The 17,664-nt window shown below is 43.3% G+C and overlaps 1 protein-coding gene across 10 annotated transcripts in view; it reads left to right on the top strand.

Annotated features, from left to right (window-relative positions):
- LOC121711523 (adhesion G protein-coupled receptor L2-like) overlaps window positions 1-17,664 on the top strand; it is an 85,723-nt gene that overhangs the window by 33,281 nt on the left and 34,778 nt on the right. For 6 of the 10 annotated variants that reach the window (XM_042095240.1, XM_042095212.1, XM_042095230.1 and 3 more), the window contains exons 3-6: window positions 2,418-2,631; window positions 8,337-8,446; window positions 9,856-9,870; window positions 11,992-12,792. In XM_042095240.1, the coding sequence (XP_041951174.1) occupies window positions 2,418-2,631; window positions 8,337-8,446; window positions 9,856-9,870; window positions 11,992-12,792 (1,140 nt within the window). The remainder of the gene's footprint in view (window positions 1-2,417; window positions 2,632-8,336; window positions 8,447-9,855; window positions 9,871-11,991; window positions 12,793-17,664) is intronic. The other 4 variants (XM_042095248.1, XM_042095221.1, XM_042095266.1 and 1 more) reach the window with 1 other exon arrangement.

Below are 17,664 nucleotides of genomic sequence, written 5' to 3'. Positions count from 1 at the left end.
GCCTGGTTTGTCTCGCATAGTTTTGAAAACTCTTGAAGCACGCCCGCTCTCCCCTGCACTTTGTTCTCGGTGTGATAAACCTGTCACATCACACTATGAGCAATGACCATTGAGCCATTCATCAGTCTTTGTAGTGAATCCAGGGAGTGGCCTGTTTTTGCTCCTGGACCATTTCGGCCAGATCTTTATTGAAGTTATGGATGGCTGCAGTCAGCACAGGACCAGTTTTTTTTAGACTAGCCTCTCAACAGCCAGTATTTTCTTTATCTCAAACATTTTTCGAAATATAGTTCATGGATCTTTTCCATTACTATTGTGAAATAATGTCACAATGGATGCTTCCTATGTTGGGCTGCCTTTGCCTTTCACCAGCCTCATCGGTTTCACAACCGAATGTACAGCCTAATGATATTTCTGCCCAGCTGACTGCAGTTTGTCACACTCTGATACACATTAATTCATGTAACAGAGTGGCAAACACCTCAACTGAAAGGAATCCATTTATTTCATGCTTTTTAACTGTCTAAAGACCACTATCCTGTCAAATGACCTCTAGTTGTCAAAAACATTTTTTCATTTATTTATAGCGCTGTCAGTTAGATTTTTCTCCTCCTTTCTCCATTATCTGTATGCCTGAATATATATCTCAGTTCTGTCTCTCACTCACCTATAAGTAAACAAATGTAACAAGCAAGGACTAAAGAAAATGCGTTTTTGTATCTTCGGTTGAACGGTGCGAGTTGAGTGCAAGGCTGAAAGGTGGGAGTGAATCTGACACAAAAGGAACGCAGAGAAAGGCACCGTGCACTCATCTCACACTGGAAGCTTCTGGCGGTTGCATATATCCCACTTTGTGCCAACAATGTGTGCAGGAATGGGTCTCTCCGTCAGGTGTTGCCTGGTAATTAGCAGCAGGGTGCTAAATGAGTTGGTTAGTGTTAATACAAGACAGTGGTCTGGAGTGAAAGGGGGGTGCAGGGCGGGGGGGTGGAGCTCTTTCTTGTTCCCCAAGGCAACAGGCTGAAAGGGGGCTAATTGGAGAGCATGGAGCAGAGAAATCAAATGGCAGCTGCCCTCATGGGACGCACTGTTGCTGCTAACAACTGTGGTTATTGGCAGTTCACTCACAGTGGTACGACCTATGATTTTGTTTCATTTTTTTCATCTGAAGCATACACAATGAATGTCTCAATTTTGACAGCAAGAATCCTTTCATAGCACATCACCTATACATAATCTTAAGTTTGAGACTGCAGCATGCCTCTTTTTTAAGCCTCTATATAGATCAATGTTGTTTTGTTTGGCCTTTCTCTCTTTCTGTTTCTTCTTTTTCCTGGAGTACTTTTCTCACCTTCTTTCTCCTTCATGTCTATCAATTTGGCAGTACTGTGCACTGTTAAAGTGGAGGAAAATGCAGCTTTTGCAAAATGATTTCTTGAAGGACAACAGAAGTGTGTTAAATAGTTGATTTCCTTATAAACGCTGCTACTTGGCTGTGCTCATGCCTGTACTGTAGAGCATGGCATATAGATTTTTTCCTCCAGTGTGGACATCCTTCCTTCGACCAGCAGTACTGTATAATGGATTAAATTACACTTCATGCTTCTGAGATAGTTTTTTTCTCTCTCTACCTACATTTGTTGAAAAGAACTTTCAGGAAACCAGAGGGTATCAAAAAGAGAGAGTTTGAATTTACTTTGAAGTTTCAATGTCTCCCTGGAATTTCATGAAGGTGGCTGAGATTAGTGTGTGTTCAATAAGAGTTTCAATGTTGAGTTATTTCCAGGAATCTTGACACAGCACTGTGTTATGTATAGCATCAATTTAGCGCCATAGTTACAGGCACAGTATGGAGGAGGATAACTTCTCCTTAAAAAACCTCCAAACAAGCATCTGCACAAGGATTGTGCGCCTCAATGAAAATATATTTTACTACCAGTTTTTAAACTGCATTTAATGCTTATCTTTGATTGAAATTAGTTTCGGAGTTAGTGTGAGAGGTATTTCAAAGGATCTGAGTCATTGTGTTATGAGCAGAACAAAAAATTATATTTTGAACCCTTTCCAATGTTTAATGCAGTTTTCATTCAATCAGTTTAATTAACCAGTAATTCCACCCACTTAGTGGTTTTGCATCTTTATCTAAATCAAAACAGGTGTGCACCTAAATAGATAACTCACAAAGGATGACATGCTGGTATTTTGGCTGTATTGCCTCATTTCATTTTTATACATTTCTCATGTATATTTAAGGCCCCAGCCATCTATTGTCTCACATGTTTATTCTTCATACTGAATCACAAAATGTGCATCATAAGAACCACAAGATATTAATTTGTGCCTAATTAGTGAAGAAGATAGAGATGTATCTGTGTCTACTGTATTGACTCTGGGTCACTTGTGTGTCTCCCTCACAGCATTCAGCCGTGCTGCCTTGCCCTTTGGCCTGGTCAGGAGGGAGCTCTCGTGCGAGGGTTACCCCATCGATCTCCGCTGCCCAGGGAGCGACGTCATTATGATTGAGACGGCAAACTATGGCCGCACCGATGACAAGATCTGTGACGCTGACCCTTTCCAGATGGAAAATGTCAACTGCTACCTCCCCGACGCCTACAAAATCATATCGCAAAGGTAAAGACTCAGCTCTGCTCAGACCAGAAATGTGGACTTCATTTCCTGCAGAAGAGATGGATCCAGATAAAGCATTTTCATCCTGCCTTTATAGTTATGGCTTTGCCGAACACAGAAGGGTAGCCATCAGCCAAAAAGGAAGCCTGATTATCAGTGCGTGATGCCGGCGCATAGCAGCACATTCCAAATTAATTTAGTACAGCACTCATACCGACTTTACACAGATGGGATTATCGGAGGTTTGAAATACAAGCTCGGCCAATTAATCCTGCTAATAGGTTATAGTCGCTGTCTCTTGCCACATGTCTGCACTCCTTGACATATATACATGTAATCCGTCATCCTCGCAGTGTCTACACCATTTAACTGGTGTGGGGGAGGATGCGCTGTCTCTATCTCACAGCAGCTCTCAGAGCTCTTGTGAGTGCCTCGCTTTAATTCCCTGTGCAGACTTTGTGGCCAGGTCCCCCGGTCTGAGTAATGCTCTGCACTCATACCATTTATATTAGTGACACTTATGCTTGCGCGGCTCTCCCTGGACACTCCTGTGTTGCTACCACACTGTACTCATGCAGGCACACACAAAAAACACACGCATGCACATGCACACACACACACAAACATACACTGAAGACCTAGCCACCTGGCTAGTGTATATTTAAAGCGCACCGTATTAAAATTGCATAAGGCGCAACCAACTCCATTCGTCGGCTAAAATGCACTGCTAACCAGCCGTAGCAGCCGCCCACTGGGCATGGGCTTTCTGGGAGGTACACAGGCCCCTGTTAATTTTCCAGAGGCTTATGGAAGCCTCACTGGGTACTGTCTCTCTGTGTTTCAAGGGGCTCTTCGTCCACCATCTGTGAATACTAGATCTAGGGGATAATATTTCGTCATATTTTGGCCCTTGCCCTGCAATAAGCCCTAATATGTGTGTTGTCATCATTTGTGCAACATGCTCCTGTCTATTGATATTAGCAGTTGAACTGCGTCCACAGCTGTGCTTCGTTAGCACATGCACCCACTAAGGCTCAGTTCAGACATGCAACCAAGGCCTCATCACCTATTACAACAAGGTGTACTCAATCCAATGGCCTCAGTTGAAATACTGTATGTGCTTTGGATTTGGTTTTGTGAAAGCTCGTTTGAGATTAATGACATATGAAGTTACACCTCTCCCTTTTGTTAATCAGAAGCACTTGTTGATTGGCTGGGATAATTATTGGCTCGGTCCGAGACGGTATATTTGCTACCCATTCCTAGAGCTGGAACTGTGTACAGTACAAACATTGGAGATATTTTGATGTTGAGACATTCTTTGGTGCAAACACTGAATGGAAAGGACTTTGCTGAGCAATTTGTTGTATTTGACAAAGCATGGAAGGCATAAGAGTTGCGGGGACTGCATCTCTAAATATTTTATTAGTTAGCTGCTCTCTGTGTAGTTTGGTCTGTGTGGAATGGTAATTCAGAACTGTAGATGTCGAGCTAACAAGGTTAATATGTCTCAAGGTCGGCCTAGTCAAGGTATCACTTTGAAAAATGTTCTGCCTTTCCCAAAAGTCTTCTGTTCTGAGAAAGTTACCAATGCACTCATTATTGTGTGCCATGAATATTCAATAGTGGCTTCAGAAAAGAAACAAATGAAATGATAAATTTCAGTAGTCGTCTTATCAGTGGAATAGATTAACATTAAACTCTTCACATCAAAGTCTGTCCTCTGGGCGATATCAGTTTGTGATTGACAGCACACCATTTGTGTCCATTGTGGGTTCGTAAAGACCTGAATTCTTAAAAAATGAAGCAATCTTGGGGCACTTTAATTAAAATCAGCCACATCAAAACCACACCACTGCACTAATATGTCATGGAAATAATTCCACTGTCCTTGCGCATGTTCATTTAACTATGAAACGTTTTCTTTTTTAAAGCAAGCACATTTAACGTTTCTTTTAAACAGTTGGTTTGCCCTTTGAAGAGTTGCGCGCGTCCCAACTGGCCGACCCTGTTGTTAGGGGGCAGTGCCTGGAGAACAAGGAGGCCGGCCCTAACAATTGTTTTTAAACAAAATCACAGTTATGTCTCAAATGAGGCCAGACAGGGTCATGCTGAGTTCAACAAAAACAAAACTCCCTGGGGGAAAAGAGCAGTGAAGCTGACAGCTTCTCCTCAAGGTGCATACCAAGTGTATGCCCAGAGAGGAGGCTCCTTTTTTTTACTGGTGGGCCATGTTCATTTATAATGCTCCCACACACTCCTCTTCAATTCATGTGCCGTGTCCAGTATATGTGTGGGTGTGTGGGAGGGGGGTGATATCACTGGCATGACAGGTCAAGGTGAAAACTTTCAACATTGAGCAGTAGCTGTTCAGCGAGTCCCACTGCCCCCAAAGTGTATGCAACCACACAGCATTTGTGTGGGTATGCTAATAACTTGGTGTTTTATCTTCATGTTTATTGTTAATACATGGTGGCCTTGTCAAACAGGAGTGGTCTTATCATGTGTTGGGAGAGAGAGACGGAAAGAGGAGAACAACTGGACATGTTTTTTTTGGGGGGGATTTCAAACAGAATGTCCTCAAGAGCTTTAGCAACCTCCCCTTTGCTCTTTTCCCCCTCAGAGTAACTCGCAGTAGTGGCCCTTGGCAGAAGATCATTAATTTTTTCTTAATTAATATTTCCAGTCTGGGACTCTAGGGTTGCTCACAGCCACAGTTGTCTCATAGTCACCAGTGAGGGTGAAGGAATGTGTGTCGGCTGTGACGCTAGTCTGGGTAGCATAGGAAATGACGCAAGGACAACGCAATTGTAGTGCAACAGGATTCCAAATGGATCAGAAGTGTTTTTGGGTGGACTCATTTAAATTAGTCGATTTCTTAATGAAGAAATTGAATTTAAATGCAACCTTCTGTCAGTGTCAGCCAAGTGTCTTTTCTTTATTGTTATAACAGTACATGTTTCAGTGTCAGCCAAGTGTCTTTTATTTATTGTTATAACAGTACCTGTTTCAGTGCCTTTTCTTTATTGTTATAACAGTACATGTTTCAGTGTCAGCCAAGTGTCTTTTATTTATTGTTATAACAGTACCTGTTTCAGTGCCTTTTCTTTATTGTTATAACAGTACATGTTTCAGTGTCAGCCAAGTGTCTTTTCTTTATTGTTGTAACAGTACCTGTTTCAGTGCCTTTTCTTTATTGTTATAACAGTACATGTTTCAGTGTCAGCCAAGTGTCTTTTATTTATTGTTATAACAGTACCTGTTTCAGTGCCTTTTCTTTATTGTTATAACAGTACATGTTTCAGTGTCAGCCAAGTGTCTTTTCTTTATTGTTGTAACAGTACCTGTTTCAGTGTCTTTTCTTTATTGTTATAACAGTACATGTTTCAGTGTCAGCCAAGTGTCTTTTCTTTATTGTTGTAACAGTACATGTTTCAGTGTCTTTTCTTTATTGTTGTAACAGTACATGTTTCAGTGTCAGCCAAGTGTCTTTTCTTTATTGTTGTAACAGTACCTGTTTCAGTGCCTTTTCTTTATTGTTATAACAGTACATGTTTCAGTGTCAGCCAAGTGTCTTTTCTTTATTGTTGTAACAGTACCTGTTTCAGTGTCTTTTCTTTATTGTTATAACAGTACATGTTTCAGTGTCAGCCAAGTGTCTTTTCTTTATTGTTGTAACAGTACATGTTTCAGTGCCTTTTCTTTATTGTTGTAACAGTACATGTTTCAGTGTCAGCCAAGTGTCTTTTCTTTATTGTTGTAACAGTACATGTTTCAGTGTCAGCCAAGTGTCTTTTCTTTATTGTTGTAACAGTACATGTTTCAGTGTCAGCCAAGTGTCTTTTCTTTATTGTTGTAACAGTACATGTTTCAGTGTCAGCCAAGTGTCTTTTCTTTATTGTTGTAACAGTACATGTTTCAGTGTCAGCCAAGTGTCTTTTCTTTATTGTTGTAACAGTACATGTTTCAGTGTCAGCCAAGTGTCTTTTCTTTATTGTTGTAACAGTACATGTTTCAGTGTCAGCCAAGTGTCTTTTCTTTATTGTTGTAACAGTACATGTTTCAGTGTCTTTTCTTTATTGTTGTAACAGTACATGTTTCAGTGTCAGCCAAGTGTCTTTTCTTTATTGTTGTAACAGTACCTGTTTCAGTGCCTTTTCTTTATTGTTATAACAGTACATGTTTCAGTGTCAGCCAAGTGTCTTTTCTTTATTGTTGTAACAGTACCTGTTTCAGTGTCTTTTCTTTATTGTTATAACAGTACATGTTTCAGTGTCAGCCAAGTGTCTTTTCTTTATTGTTGTAACAGTACATGTTTCAGTGCCTTTTCTTTATTGTTGTAACAGTACATGTTTCAGTGTCAGCCAAGTGTCTTTTCTTTATTGTTGTAACAGTACATGTTTCAGTGTCAGCCAAGTGTCTTTTCTTTATTGTTGTAACAGTACCTGTTTCAGTGAAAGATGCACCAGGAACATTTCCATGGCTAGAATTGAGCTTAACAGATATGGATGAACACACGGTGTCCTTTGCTCCCATGTTTTCATTCTCCTCCTCTCAGTCGCAGCTGACATTACACTTGGTTGTTGGTTAATTGCTGGGGACGTTTCTTTTTATAAGATCAAATACAGTTTGGGTGTGGACAAATCCAAAATCATCATACTGTGACTGCATATTGTAAGCATTGCCCATGAACTGGTTCAGCAATAGCTGGGTGGATTAATTAATTTACAAATGTTTTAATTATTTCAAGAGCGATCGCATGCTGTGTTAATGAGACCAACACACACCAAACACACAGGCATTCATTTTTTCATTAACTGTTAAAGAGCTTACTGACTTTGCTTCTGACCTTCTGAAATATTTAGCACCAGCCTGCAAGTTGTTGAAATTCCCATTTTTATGGCAAATGTTTGTGACGGATATCTGTTTGCTGTTGTGTCACCAATCTCTCTGCATAGTGGATTTTTGATTGAAGCTGAACCAATTTCATCCTTTATTTACACAAAAAGATTCTCTATCGCAGACGTATATACAGTGCACACACATTCTGCAGAACAAATGCCCACACACACATTTCCATACAGCTGAAGCACTTCATAGTCAAGGTGACCTCAAAGCTTTACAAAGAAACCTCTCTTACCTTTCCAATATAAATGGGATGGATTGCGTTCTTAAAACACATTTTGAAGATTTACACTACTGAACAAATCAACAGTTAGGTGTGTCTCTGTACCTTTGAATTGGATTCAGCCAGTTGCTTCCACTCGCTTTCCAGGAATTATTATTGTTCTTCTTTTCTTACTTTTTAAAAGTTGGTTGCTTATAAGAAATGTGTTTCAATGAAATAGCTTTACCCTAAGCCTTGTGCAGCTTTCGACCCTTGCTTCTCATACATGTATAAGACCTATGAGTGAGTTCAAACCGTTGACTATTAAAAACATGTGCCATATGGTGTCATGAACTTGGGCTCTGAAGAAATTCTGCAAAAGTTGGTCTGACATATTGGCAAAATGGATGTCTGAGTCTGAGCCAGAACTTGCATAGTATACATAAAGTAAGCCAGGTCAATGCAAAAATTGATCACATTTAAATCGCTGCCATTTTTAGTTCCTTGTGGTGCCTTCATTTTTGACTGACCGTATAAGCTGTCCATGATTTTCTACTGAAGTACAGGGATGTGGCCTCTAACCTCAGTCTGTCTTTTGCAGGTGTAACAATCGGACACAATGTATTGTTGTCACCGGGTCAGATGTCTTTCCTGATCCCTGTCCAGGGACCTATAAGTACCTTGAGGTTCAGTACGAGTGTGTCCCTTACAGTAAGTAGCCTTAACAGTCTTCAGATTTCAGGCCAATGTTATGCTAACTGCTACTAAAGTAATAGATATGATAAACATTATGACATTAGGCATGCCAAGGTTTTTGCTTGCATATGTTATATATAACTGTTCTTTGTATCATGTTTTAATGAAAGATAGGCTATGTCAAAGCACCAATAACTGCATTATAATGTTAAATTAATAATACCATGCCATGCACCTGCACATGCTAATGTCATTTTTACCGTGAACTTCACTCCTCTTTTGCTGAATCCCCACTGGAGACATTTTATTTCAGACGTTAACCCTGTTCACAACCCCTCGTCTTCACAGCTGCTGAGTGTGGCCGCTCACATCTGTTTGCTGATATCACCAGTATCAAGCCCTCTGAATATGCTTTGTTTCTGTCCCCTTTCCAGATGTAGCATTCTCATTTGTACATTCCTTCTCTTTTGTGTGTGCTTCCACTCAATATATATCTGACTTTCTCTCTGTCTTATTGTCTTCCTCTTTCTCTGGCTACCTCTTCTTTACTGACGTCTTCCTTTGTTTGATTCTCCTTTTGTCCATTCGGCTACACAACATGATTCTTGTACAGAATTATTTGTTTATTTAAAACGACTTTTTTTAGACCTAAAGTAAACTAGGAATTCCAGTGTTGTTTGGTTATAGGGGACTGCACTACAAAAATATGTCTTGACATTGATTTTTTTGCCTGAAAAGTCCTCTGTGCCATAATCATGGCACGTTGTCAAGCTCTTCTGCTGATACAAGCTGAATATTCCTTTTATCTGTCTTGAACAAAACAAAACAAAAAAAAAAACACATTCTCATGACACTTCAAAGGCAAGGGTTTTTGGATCGATGACTTCTGGATGCTGTTTAAAAATGAATGAATGCAATGGTGGTCACCTGATGGCTAAGCTTCATCATTTTTTCCCACCTTTCTGTGAGACAGGGAATGCTTCACTGGGTATAAAAACCAGATCCCACTGTAAAGACAAATTAATGTTGTCCTCAGAGACCACTCTGACACTATTGAAAGCACCTAAGTGTCAAGTCTCACGCAGATTCGCCCCCGTGCTCTTTTCCTCTCCTCCTCCTCCTGCTCCTTGCTCTCTCTCTCTCTCTCTCTCTCTCTCTCTCTCTCTCTCTCTCTCTCTGACTGTCAAAACACTGTTGCTAATCTAACCTCTGCCTCTGCGTTAATAGGGGGGATGCTGCACACACACACAAAATGTTTCGCTCGACTTTTGACGTGTGCATTTCCTGAGCTAGGTCTAATTGTCATGGTCTTGTCCGCTAACACGTTGTTTTTGTATATCTGTAGATACTCTTATAGTTGACTCATGCTAATCTTTCTCTCCCTCTTACACTCTTTCCATTCTCTTTTCCAACGCTTAAAATAGAAGTGGAGCAAAAAGGTAAATGGCTGGTCTGGTCCCTAACCCTCAGCCCCCTTGTTTTGTGTCATATGATTTCCTGTACCCCCCCCCCCCCCCCCCCTCCCCCCACCCCCTGACACCCGCCCCATGGTGTTTGAGGCTTTACATCAGTTCTGCAAACACACCACTCCTCACACTTTGCTCAGAAGTATCCAGATTTAGTGAACACAAGCAGGTTTAGCCACTTGCTCAAGTGTCTACTTGACCAGATAGAGGTAAAATTAAGCACTTTGCTATTTGGCTGAACTTGGAAAAACATGGTGTGCTGGTAACACAGATCTAACTATTTTAACCCTGAATTAGCCCCGCAATGCAAATCACTGACTGCTGTTGCTAATGATGTAATTATTGCATAATGATGTAATTATTGCATAAATAATTATGTTTTCTGTTAGTGAAATAATATTGTTGCATTGTTACAATATTATATTCAGTAGTTATTTCAGTGCCACTGCTTATTTAACTAATTTCTAGCCTGCAACATACACTGCAACATATTGTAAAGGTAGACATACCATAGAAACAGAAGGGGATGCAGGTTCACAATAATTTGCAGCTTAATCATTTGTCACCAATGCATAGCTATGTATTGAAACTAGTGAATATATTGATGCCATTTGCATTCAAACCCTGAAATGTTCCATTAGGTTAGTGGCTGCATTCAATTGTCTGCTGTGAATCTGAAAAGGATTAAAGAGGTACTTCAGCCCCGGACCCGTGGCTTCTGAAATACATCCCTCCTGGCTAAAATACAACATAAATTTGAGTGGACGTGACAGCATTAATCTTCACCAGACCCTGGTTCAATCCTGCAATAACCCAGCTCTGTAATAAGACAGTCTCCAGTCAGTGTTTGTTACCACTACACCATCAAAATCCCATTTCTGCCAGAACACATGAGCTTATCAAATATATATATATGTATTATATCATTGTTTTTCCAACATGCGGTTAGATTGACATTTTGTGTTTTTGTATCTGGTCCAGTATTTACTCCATTATCAAAAAAGAAGCACTATGCAGCTGTACACTATAAATATCCTCTTTAATATCACTAAAGATACCAAAAGTAAATACCCTCTGTTTTCACAAATTGTCAGCTGTTTTATATGTATTGAGAATCAAATGAATGCAGGGAGTGTGTATTACATACACATACACACAGTCTCCTCCAGTCGCACTCTGCCTTTTGGAAACCCTTCCCTAGCACGTGGTGATTACTGTGGTAGTGATGGGAGAGTGAGGCTGAAAAAAGAATGAACTCCCTTTTTGTGTGCCGCGATTTCTCAAGCGGCGTCCGCCCTCCACAACTGAACTATGATGGCCGCCCCCTATGCTCTGATATAGGGACCTGTAATCTCGTGCCAAGGCCTCCCTCGCCCATCTGTAGTTAATCTTGCTTCGGTGACTTCCTTGGGGTCGTTCCTTTACTGCTTCCGCCCCTATCCGTATGAAATAGCACTCTCATTCTGTACCAATGTCTCTCCCCCTCCAGCTCGCCTCCCACCCTCCCAATACCCATCCAGTTTGTGTTGTTTGTTCTTTCCTCAGACATGATTCATGTATGTGTGTTTATTTTTCGAAGGTATGGCTTTTGTTTTTGCACAGCTGGTAGAAAACTATGCCCTTTTGTCATCCAATGCCAGGTACACACCTCTAAAAAAGAAAAGAACACATATCTGTTTAGGGAGCAATCCTGAAGCCCATCCTTGGCCATGCGTGGCCTCTACTTTCAATTACAGGGCACCTTTTTTGCCGTTCCGTTATCTCCCGTCTCCCGTCTCTGCTGTCTGTTCTTTTCAGTTAAACATGTATGAGAGCATTCTCAGGGAGCAGGCCCAATTCCAAACATCACTTCCACTTTCACTGCCTTCTCTTAACCCTTTTGTATTCCCTCTCTACTATGCACATAAGTCCAGTCACACCAACATCACCACCAAAAGAGATTGTGGCCTACGAGCCACTGCAAATACATGTTTGACCCACACGAAAAAAAAAAGAAAAGAAAAAAGGAAAAACAACCACTAGAACGTATCATCTGAATGTTTGGGATGATGTATGTGTCTGACTTTCTGTCTTGCTTCCTCTGCCTATTCTCAGTTTTCATTTGTCCTGGGACTCTGAAAGCGGTCACCGAGCCCACCTTTGTCTTTGAGGCGGAGCAGCAGGCGGGCGCATGGTGTAAAGACCCTCTCCAGGCGGGGGACAAGATCTACCTCATGCCCTGGACGCCGTACCGCACAGACACCCTGATCGAGTACTCCTCGCTGGAAGACTTCCGGAATGGACGGCAGACCACCACATACAAGCTGCCCCATCGGGTGGACGGCACGGGCTTCGTGGCGTACGACGGCGCCATCTTCTTCAACAAGGAGCGCACGCGCAACATCGTCAAGTTCGACCTGCGCACGCGCATCAAGAGCGGCGAGGCCATCGTAGCCAACGCCAACTACCACGACACGTCGCCCTACCGCTGGGGAGGCAAGTCCGACATCGACCTAGCCGTGGACGAGCACGGCCTGTGGGTCATCTACGCCACCGAGCAGAACAATGGCCGTATCGTGCTGAGCCAGCTCAACCCCTACACACTCCGCTTCGAGGCCACCTGGGACACGGCCTACGACAAGCGCTCGGCCTCCAACGCCTTCATGGTGTGCGGCGTCCTGCACGTGGTGCGCTCCACCTATGAGGAGAACGAGAGCGAGGCCAGCAAGAGCCAGATCGACTACATCTACAACACCAAACTGGGCCAGGGCGAGTTCACCGACATCCTCTTCCCCAACCAGTACCAGTACATCGCCGCTGTGGATTACAACCCGCGCGACAACCAGCTTTACGTGTGGAATAATTTTTACATCCTGCGATATGATCTGGAGTTCGGGCCGCCCGATCCCGACGAAGGTAAGACTCATTACTATCTCTTTGTTTGGATTTGCAGTATGTGTTGATTTTCGAGTGCACGCTGAATGCGGCTGGAGTGCCGGATGATACAGTTGACTGATTTTTAATTTAGAGTTGAGATACAAGTGTGATGTGGTGGAGAGGCCCCTTTTTGCATTAGTTCCCATGGGGATGTTCTGCCTTGTATACAGAATTACTGATTCGCTCAGCGGGATGATACAGGCAGATGATTTACATTGCTGTAATGTATGGCTTGCAGAAGGCTGCCATATAGGCTGATTACCATAAAGCTGAACTGTGGGCTCAGCTCCTCACTTATCAAGAGGCACCGACCCCATCGGCTGCCAAATCATGGGGCCCGGGGCCATCCATTGTCAACTCTGCCCTTGTTAACCTTCCCACACATTCCTGTTGGAAGTGGGAATGTGAAATATGCTATTGCCATCGAGTTCAAATCTATAGTGTCAGGAGAGGAGACAGATTGAAGAGGCCCGTGTCCCGGCGCTGTTATGGATTTTGGAACCTGTTGCTATGGCTACCCCATCAGGCTTTCGGATGGGGAGGGGCACAATTTGCACTTGATTGGGGCTCTTCAGACACATTCCTCCACTGGTGAAAGGCTATGGCGCAGACCTCCGCGCACAGCAGGTACCGTGAATCACGGACATGTGACAAGGTTAGAGGAATGACTGGGCCAGTGAAGATGAGATCAATTACTGAGGGCCATTTGTAAGATGGGATGGATTTGAGAGGAGAGTGGGGTTATGAAGGGGTGTTAGACGTGGGGGGTGAGGGTTGGATGGGGTGGTGGTGGTGGTTGATGAGAGCTAGGCCAGATGTGTCAGCAGACAGGAGCTCTCTGTCACGGGGATAATAAGCATAATCACGTCGTCGCCGCCTCCTTCCTCTCAGAGCAGGAGCCTTGGCAACGGGCTGGGTAGGCGTGCTCGGCCTCTGTGGCCTGTGACCCGCCCCCCGCGCCCTCCCGTCACAATGACTGTTTGTTGTCATGTGGCCCCTTTGTGAGGCCTAGGCTAAAAGGTCCAGGGGCCCAGGACTAGAACCTGCCACGTCGCAATTAAGTCCAGCCAGACTCCAGAATTTTAATGGGGCTGCCAAGCGTGAGGGTTGTGGAGTGGGTGGGGTGGGGGTATGTGAAAACCAGCACACTCTAGCACTGAAGCTCCAATATATGTAAATGTGATTAACAACAAAATTATCATAATTACCATCCGCGGTTGATCACGGGAGCGCACAATCTCACTGCATTTGCAATGAGGAGCTTAAATATTCACTCTGCCAACACCTCAGACATTCTCTGAGAGCCAGCCACCGCCCCCCCCCCCCCCCCCAAATCACGCCCCCACCCTACACACCCACCCACCACCACCGTCTCCATCACCCTCATTGCCACCACCATCTCCATTGCTACATTTTTCCACCTCATCTCATTTTTGATTTGAATTGCTCGTCCTGCGTTCACACTGCACACAAATCACATTTTTGGTTGAGCTGGCTTGTCCTGTGATGCCAACGGTCTTTGCATCGGTCAGTCCCAGCCCTGGCTGAGTTAGTGCTCCACTTCTTATTTGCGGTTGTTGTTGAGATATCACTGAGTGTTGGGGTCAACGTTTGCTCAACTGAAAATAAACACATGGGTAATGAAAATGAATGCATGTGTGCTGCTAGCACCGTTTAGGTGTCGTTTGTTTGTGGCCAAATTAAATGTTTTCTGTTGATTCAATTACAATGCACTGTATCTGCAACAGTATAAAACTATAACTAAAAAATATTGTGTTTTATTGCCGCGTACAATGTAGACCGCAATAAAGAAACCTACTCAACAAGGGAGCCTAATGGTGCTGAAATAACGTCTCTCTCCCTGCAAGTGAGAAGCTCTTGAGGCATAGAGGAAATTAATTCTGTCCATTAACATTCACTTGGTCCACACAGTAAATTCCACTGCCATTTCTGCTACAAAAATACGAACAGTCCAAGTATATGCCTTCCCTATTATGTAATATTACAAGCAGTTGTGTGCTAAAGCTGGATTGCTAGTTGTATACTGTATGTACTGTTGCTTTGTCAGTTTCTTCCCCCCGTATTTAAAATCAAGAGATTGTCAGGCTGCTGTTATGCACCAGACCATGGGAAATACCATGCAAATACAGACCATAAGAAATACCATGCAAACTTTCCCATTGCGGTTGAAAGAATTTGCTTCTGTGTAAAGTTCTTGCATGTACTATAGAGAAAAAGGGATCATCAATTCAAAATGGTGGAAATTGAGTTAGCAAAACCTTTCAGTAGAGAGAGAGAGAAAAAATCTTGCCAATTGCCGGCTCTCTATGTAGAATAATGATTTAGGTGACAATTAATCATTTTCATGTGAAAATTTCATTATCCGTTTCAATTTGCGAGCGCCTCCTGCTTGCTGTAGATTGTGTAAAAGTGCTGCCTATTGAGCTACAGAGGTATTCAAAGTAGTGAAAAGGCCAAACAATCCACATGCACAAACTCTAATACAGCCGCATCTCTGAGATAGCATGGCAATAAAATGCGTCCCTAAGTACATTGATTTAAAAACCTTACAGTGACACTTGAAAGGCATTGTCCGTGATTCACAAAGACGTGCCCACATCCGAGCCCCTTGAAGGAGTGTAATCAGAAGCGCCAATAATTGCCAGGAAGATTTCAAAGGCAACGTGGTTAGAAGGGAGAAAAAATCATTTGCCTTAGCATTGATCTGAGAGGTGAAGAAGAGTCGTAAGTGTGTAAAATTGCGACTGTGTGGAAGGTATGGAACTATAGAGCGCATGACGGGGGATTCTGTCTGTGCTGGATCCCATGTCATGCCGTATATTTAATTTGTTTGTTTAATCACTGAATAAATATATGAAGTCAGGCACAAATTCAAAATGGGGAGGGATTTTAAAGACGGGGTGGGGGTGGGGGGTGAGCTGTAACAGCAGCGGCCCATGCCGTTTCTACATTTGGAGCCATTAACAAGTCTCTTCGGTGAGTAATGCTGGATCAAAGGTCATTGTCCCAGCGGAGAACCTGGAGAAATGCTGCTGCTGCTGCTGCTGCCACACTGACTGGCTGCTGCCAGGCCTGAGAACACACCGTGCGCTCAAGTGGAAATGAAGGATTTGGAGGGAGCAGCAATGCCACTCAGAATGAGAATGAATAAGGGCTGAGCATCTGAACGCTGTTTATGCTCGCATCTCTCTCTCACTGTCTCTTGCTCTCTCTCTCTCTCTCTCTCTCTCTTTTTCTTTCTCCCCCAACTTACCCACTGACTATTCTTTTTCTTCTTCTTTCCCCCTTCCTCTCCTCTCCTCTCCTCTCCTCTCCTCTGCTCTCCTCTCCTCTCCTCTCCTCTCCTCTCGTCTCCTCTGCTCTCCTCTCCTCTCCTCTCCTCTCCTCTGCTCTCCTCTCCTCCCCTCTGCTCTCCTCTCTCCTCCTCTTTCCTCTCTCCTCTCCTCTCCTCTCCTCTCCTCTTCTCTCCTCTCCTCTCCTCTGCTCTCCTCTCCTCTGCTCTCCTCTCCTCTCCTCTCCTCTCCTCTCCTCTGCTCTGCTCTGCTCTCCTTCAGGCTTATGTCAGTGCGGCTGCTAATAAGTGAGTCTTTTGGCTCAATGCAGTCTCCTGCCTGTGCTCTCGTAAATCAGGGATTCTAAATGCAGGCCCTGGCTGGCACCAATCCGTCAGGTTTTATCTGCCTCTGGCCCTCCTAAGAACACACGTCAGGGACATTCCACTCAATCTGTTAATGGCTCCTGTTCAGTAATGAGGACGTGTTTGACACCTGCTTGCTGGCAGAGAATGGGGGTGGGGTGGGGTGGGGTGTGGTGGGGGTGGGGTAACCACAACGTAATAGCCGCATGTTTAGTGAAGGTGGGTGGGGGGGGCAGGAATCTGCAGAACAGGTGGTTTCTATCACTGCTCTTGCCTGCCGTTAGCTGTGACTGGGAGCTGGCACAGTGTGTTGACGCTGCCGCAGTAGTCTGGCCTGTTTGTCTGCTAAGTAAAGAAAAACATTGTCAGCTTTGTGGTGTAGTCAGAGATGATTACGCAGGTGGTTTCTAGGCCATGGTTGTCCATGATTTTGTGGCCAACTTTGGGCTGAGTGGTAGTGATCATGTTGCTTTAGAATAGCGGTTCCCAAAATGTTCATGCAAGCTCTCTTACGCCACCACAATACAATTATTGAACCGGTCATACAGTATATATTACCTGTAATTTCAGTGATAATAATAAAAAAAAAAATCAAACCCATTGGCTGGTGCATAACTTTGCTTAAACATTATTTATGCCTTTGAACAGGTACAACTTTTCAATGTAATTTTATCTAATCAATCAGTTACATTTAATTATTCTATCAGTTCTAATTAAACCTTTTTTTTTATCTTACTTGAAGAGAGGTCAAATCATAGAGTGTTAAGAGAAATGGCAACATTTAAAGTGTAACATATAAGTGAAAGTAAAGACTATAAACTCATCACAACATCGTGTAGTTATATGCTCCTGTGCTGGGAAACACTGCCTTACTAAATTTGACCTGTAATTGGTTGTTTAGGTTTCTTGAGCCTCATCTTCACCCTTGACCCCACTTGCTGTAACACTGCACTTTGGAAACCACCGCTCTAGCCAGTTCCACACACACACACACACACACACATGCTAGAGGCATTTGGAGTGCTGTTGTTCGAGGCTTTCCATGGCCTTTTACTGGGCAGTCATGGTCAATAGGGACGGGTGACACTGAGGACAAGTGGGCTGATGAACAGTAGCTCCCACTTCAGGCAGTCTCAGATTAGCCTGATGAACCTAATAGAGTGGCCTTTTTGGTCATTCAAAACACTGGTGCA

Source organism: Alosa sapidissima, chromosome 1 (assembly GCF_018492685.1).
Source record: "Alosa sapidissima isolate fAloSap1 chromosome 1, fAloSap1.pri, whole genome shotgun sequence".
Taxonomy (NCBI): Eukaryota; Metazoa; Chordata; class Actinopteri; order Clupeiformes; family Clupeidae; genus Alosa; species Alosa sapidissima.
The sequence above is the reverse complement of the archived record's forward strand: the minus strand, read 5'-3'. Positions and strand labels throughout refer to the sequence as shown.